This window comes from Galeopterus variegatus, unplaced genomic scaffold, assembly GCF_000696425.1.
Source record: "Galeopterus variegatus unplaced genomic scaffold, G_variegatus-3.0.2 Scaffold2215, whole genome shotgun sequence".
In the NCBI taxonomy this organism is placed as follows: domain Eukaryota; kingdom Metazoa; phylum Chordata; class Mammalia; order Dermoptera; family Cynocephalidae; genus Galeopterus; species Galeopterus variegatus.
The window spans coordinates 208,495-214,027 of record NW_007728326.1 but is presented as its reverse complement, the minus strand read 5'-3'; the positions used below and the strand labels follow the sequence as shown (position 1 = coordinate 214,027).

Here is a 5,533-nt window from a genome sequence, read left to right as displayed (position 1 = left end):
GCTTGAAACATTTCTTTCCAGTACTGTAGAAGAATGGGCTCTCTCTGTTGTATGAAAATTGTCATGATCTTTATCAAAACAAAAAGCAAAACTTTGTCTGATGCACATAATGTCTAGTAATGAGTGCAATACCACCTGATGGTCTTGCTTTTCTGAGTGCAGAAGGACGTGAATCCAAAATGGGACTGGTAGCCTTGAGTAAAATAAGAGGGTAAAGAATCCAGTGTTCCTTTTGGGGTTGAAGACGGAAGTTGTGGTGGGAAGAAAAGCATGAGAAAATGATGGGGAAGTGGTTGTTGACTTAGCATAGACTATCAGAGTTTCTGCATGTCAGTGGAGGGTCTGTTGTCATAGGAGATAATAAGGTGCAAGGTGTACCCTGTGAGCTATGAGGTGAAACACTCTTAGAGTGGTTTGATGAAGGGTGGAAATCAAAGTCATTCACATCAGGGAGACCAAGGAAGCGTGAAGCTGAATTTCTGGATACATCCATCCACATGGACCAAGGGGCTGGAGGAAATGGCTTCAAGCCATGAGTTTGAGTGAGGGGAGGAGAGACAAAGAGGGTGACAATGTCAGTGACAAAGAGAAGTCTATGATGGTAAAGCCCCCCAAAGGGGCCAGGTTTTACTTATTAAAGGAAGTAGTCAGCTGGGCAAGGTGAGCAAGGAGAATGCTGGTGCTACCTTCCAGTTTGATGGTGGTTGAAGAATGAAAACTGGAGTTCTCAAAGCATGGTTTAATTTTAGTAAAAGAGGGTATGAATTTATAGACTTTGAGAATATAGGCTGTTGATTTCACAATGGAAAGAGAGTTCCACAGGGCAATTGGAAAGAAGTGGGAGAAAATGGAGCAAAAGGATGAATTGGGGAAAAAATTGTCATGCAATTATTATTAGTTCATTAATTCAAGAAACATGTATCAAGAGACTTCTATGTGCCAGGTGCCATTCTAGGAAGCGGGGCTACAGCAATCAACAACACTTAAGAGAAGGTCCTTGGAGTCAAGTACCTTAGATTCTTAAGGATTCTTGACATGGGATTTCGGAAGAGATAGGCAGGTTACAATCCTCTCCCTTTCACTTGTCCCCAGTTGCTATAACCATATGAATGCTAGTTAAAAACAAACAAACAAAGAAACAGAAAACAAAAAAAAAAAAAAGGAAGAATAAGAAAAAAAAAATTGGAGGGGTTTGGGGAATCTCTCTAGACTAGCAGAAATACGGAACCTGGATATTTGTAAAAGACTGAGGGTAACTAGCCACCAACCCAGAAGGTGGTGAGGAATAATTTGAGAGGAATGAACTAGATGAAGAAGGAAAATTTTTTAAAAGGCTGATATAAAATTAATATACATTGTGAGATATTCTCAGGCTAATCTAGTGTTGCATATATGTGTATATAAAGATACACACACACATACAACTCTACATTTACAAAAATTGTAAATGTTTTTGGATGTGTGCATTGGTAATACTCTAAAATGTTATTTTTTTTTTCATTCCATAATGGATATTCTGCATGATCTAGGTACAGCTTTATTGACAAGTCCTCCACTTAGTGTACCTGAATCATATAAAGAGAGCTTTGGAATCCATGCCCCTGTGAAGGGAATGTCACTTCTGTTCTGGAGATGTTTTCATTGTCATGTCTCCAATAAATTAAGGTTCCATGCACTGTTAAGGATTTCCCAGTCTCATGAATATTTTGTTTGTACCATTCTCCCTTGGTAATTAAAATATTGCCTTAAACACTTAATTAATTAGAAATTTATTACATAATAAACAACATTTTTAAAAGAATTGAGTATTACCTTTCTGATATTGAAAAGAGGCCCAAACCTATGAAAAGTAATGAAATAGATACTTTTGTTTCCAAAGGTGCCACAGCAGTACCTCTTCAGACATATCTCACCACTGACCTTAAAATAAGATTTTTAAAACTGGGATTCCTTCTAGCTTGAAGCAGCAAGCTTAGCTAGAGCTTGGAAAGGGAGCTGACATAGATCCAGAAGATCACTGATAAACATAGATATTCTGGGAAGAAAATAAATGGTTTTTAAAAAATGTATAATTGTAAATATTTTGGATGTAAAAATGAAAATTTTTCCTTTTTCCTTGAGCTTTGCTTCATTTATTTGTTCTCAAGATAGTTACTTGCCTCTTGCTCAGCTGAGGAGATGACAGGAACCTGAGGCAATTGGATGAGGTTGAGCTGAAGGATGGGGTGCTCGTGGGGCAAGACAAGGTGTGGATGGAGGTCTGCTGATGCTGAGCTTGGGGGCAGGCCTGGGGGGAATTCAGCTGAGGAGATGACAGGAACCTGAGGCAATTGGATGAGGTTGAGCTGAAGGATGGGGTGGCTCGTGGGGCAAGACAAGGTGTGGATGGAGGTCTGCTGATGCTGAGCTTGGGGGCAGGCCTGGGGGGAAGCGCTGCGGGTGGAGAGTGTGGAAACAGTGAAAGGAAGGCAAGATCAAAGAGGTGCTTTAAGAAACTTTCCTGTGCTTCCCCACTTCTCCTGTGTGCCCTCTGGCCTGAATGATAATGAGGACCCCAGGACTCCTCTTCAGGGCTGGCTCTAGTAGGAGAAGTGGTCAAGTATCCAGTCTGTGATAATAGATACTCTCAGCAAAACATTCCCAAATGAGTGAAATAGCTTGAAATAGCTTGATGTACTGTAATAGCTTGTCTTTCTTGGGATTTCACTATGAGAAGGTTCACTTGTCTTGAGAAACCACCTCAGACTCAAATCACATTTCCCTAGGCATCAAATATTTACCTTGCAAGGTTACTTTGGCTCCATTTTTGATAAAGGTTAGAATAAACAGGGCTGAGTGAAAATGGATTTGAAGTTAAGATCCTTGGCATTTTTGTCTGTAATTTATCAGAATCAATTAGATAAGAATAAAAACAGAAAATATATATTTTAAAATTTATCATTGAACTTAAACTAGTCGTAAATATAATAGCCAGGGGAAAAAATTGTGTAAATGCCATATTTACTGGTCTGATGATAAATTGAAAATCATGAGGTCATCATTTCCTTTAAGTGAAAGTAGATTAAATCTCTTGACTCAGATAACAGTTCCGAGATTTAATACTATAATATATGTGGTTTTACAAAATCTTTATGAAATATCTCTGTACTAATGTTAACCTTCTTTATTATAGTACCTGTTCTTAAAAACAACATTAAAAACCTTTTATATCATGATTATCCCTTGTTATATAAACTTATTGGGAAAAATATTTTGCTTATTAAATACCACACCAGAGGGCTTAATTCAATCCTTAACTGCGAAGATTTGACACAAATTGTGAGTGAATATCCAACTTATCTAATCAACAGCAAGAAGATTTTTCATACAATAGAAAAGGCAGTATAAATGTGATTATAGAATCCTCAATATAGTTTTTACTTAAAAACTACATAATGAGCATCCTTCATAGCAGTAGGTGTGTAATCACATTGGATTTGATAAAAAATTTCTTCATGAAAACACAGTAAAATCAGGCATAAAGAACTTCCAATGTATGATTTTAAACAATTGACATGATATTACACACATGAGATACAACAATTATAGAAATACATTTCATGAAAACATAAAAGACATTCTAACTCCAAAGCTTATAAATAAAATTTAAGAGAATGGAAATACGTGGCAAGTTGTGGGGAAGTCTTTTGCCCCATCTTAAGTAGCAGTAGTTGTGTAGAAAACAATTCCCTTTGCTTTTTGGGAGTTAATAATGTTTTTCATGCCTTTTCACTTCATTTTCTGTGGTACATAAGGTAATAGAATAAACTTAAATTAACAATATTCTTGTTTATATATTGTTGCTTTAAAAAATCTATTATTTTGTTTCATGCAGTTTGAAAATTAGTTGAATATAACTTAATGGAATTTATTTTCTTTTGACTTGAGATTTGTAGGAAGTAGAGAAGTTATCCATTGTAAAATTAACGAGCATTGAAAGCTTTCTAAATTGTAATGACTAGACAGATTTTTTTGAAATGCAGTAATTACTATTATGATTTACATCAAGTACATTCTATTATTATACTAGTATTAAAATAATCATAGCCCTCTTCACAATTTGGGTCCATGAGCAGCTTTGGGATTTTTGCCATCTGATATTTCAGGTTTTAGCATATCCAGACTACATTTTATTAGCATATTTGCCTTAATTTTCATTAAAACAATGTACACTGGGAGTGAAGCTCAATATCATTGGATCTGACACTTTTGCAATTAACTCATCAATAATATGTAATATCCAAGAAACTCTCCAAGCTTTGGAGAATTTAGTAGTAATTTTCCTCACAGACTGGGAGTAATCTTTTGCCAAATAAATTAATTTGAATATCAAGGTTTTTATGGTTTTGCAGAAATTCAGAAATAGTAAAGTTCAAATGAATACTATTAGATAAAATTATTATTTTATCCCTGTTGATAACAAAATTTCAGTGACGTTGACATATTATGTTACATCTTTGAAATATAGACAAAAAAGAGAAATACGTATTCAATGTACAGCATAAAACAGTCTCAACACATTCCTTTTACAGGAAGTTTTCTCATTTGTGTCATTAGCACATAATGAGGTAAGTGGTTGACTCTTTGTTCCATAAAATTGGCAGAGTTTGGGGACACCATTTTTCCTATTAAGGTAATTATACTAAATTCAGACCTCTTAGAAGGATTTATGGATTCACATGTAGAGATCTATGTACATGGTCTATTACTCCATTTCCAGAGTTTCTTGTACGTGCAAGATTTTACTTTATATTTTCCTTCCCAGCAATGATAATTCTTAGAAACTGTCTGCTTCCACAAAACTTAAACCTTAGTAAGTAAAATTGGGGATTTGAAGGTTTTAGTTGAAAACTCAAGTCATACAGGTTGCCATAAAGCGCACAAGTGCCTCCAAACCAGTCTTCTTTCACACTGCACTTTTAACAAAGTGGTAATTGTAAACCATTATCTCTTTGAGTGAGACATTAGTGAGATTCAACATTGATACTCAGCCTCTTCTTTTAGACCTCCGACTGGGTGGACAATACCGGTGATGGCGGCCTCTGTTGTAGATACCCACGCAGTAAATGACTATTGCTCTTTGAGTGAGACATTAGTGAGATTCAACATTGATACTCAGCCTCTTCTTTTAGACCTCCAACTGGGTGGACAATACCGGTGATGGCGGCCTCTGTTGTAGATACCCACGCAGTAAATGACTATTTCACGTGGGCTAATAAACTGATGCCAGGTCATATCTAAACGTGTATTGGTTCTCAAATTTTAAAGTGCTTCAGAATCATCTGTAGGGTTTGTCAACACACAGATTCCTGGATACCATCCCCAAAGTTTCTGGTTTGGTAGGTATGGGATAGGGTGAAAATCTGCATGTCTAATAAGTTTCCAGGTGATGCTGATGCAGGTAGTTTAGGAACCAAACTGTGAATAAGTCATTTAAAGCAAAGGAATTCTGACTTTGACCACAAAGCTGCTACTTCTCTGAGTCTGTCTTTCT

The 5,533-nt window shown here is 36.2% G+C and overlaps 1 protein-coding gene across 1 annotated transcript in view; it reads right to left on the bottom strand.

The window, feature by feature from the left end:
* Window positions 1-5,167: 5,167 nt before the first annotated feature.
* HCRTR2 (hypocretin (orexin) receptor 2) overlaps window positions 5,168-5,533 on the bottom strand; it is a 115,070-nt gene continuing 114,704 nt past the window's right edge. Inside the window, exon 9 of the mRNA XM_008580943.1 lies at window positions 5,168-5,223. Coding sequence (XP_008579165.1) covers window positions 5,168-5,223 — 56 coding nt within the window. The remainder of the gene's footprint in view (window positions 5,224-5,533) is intronic.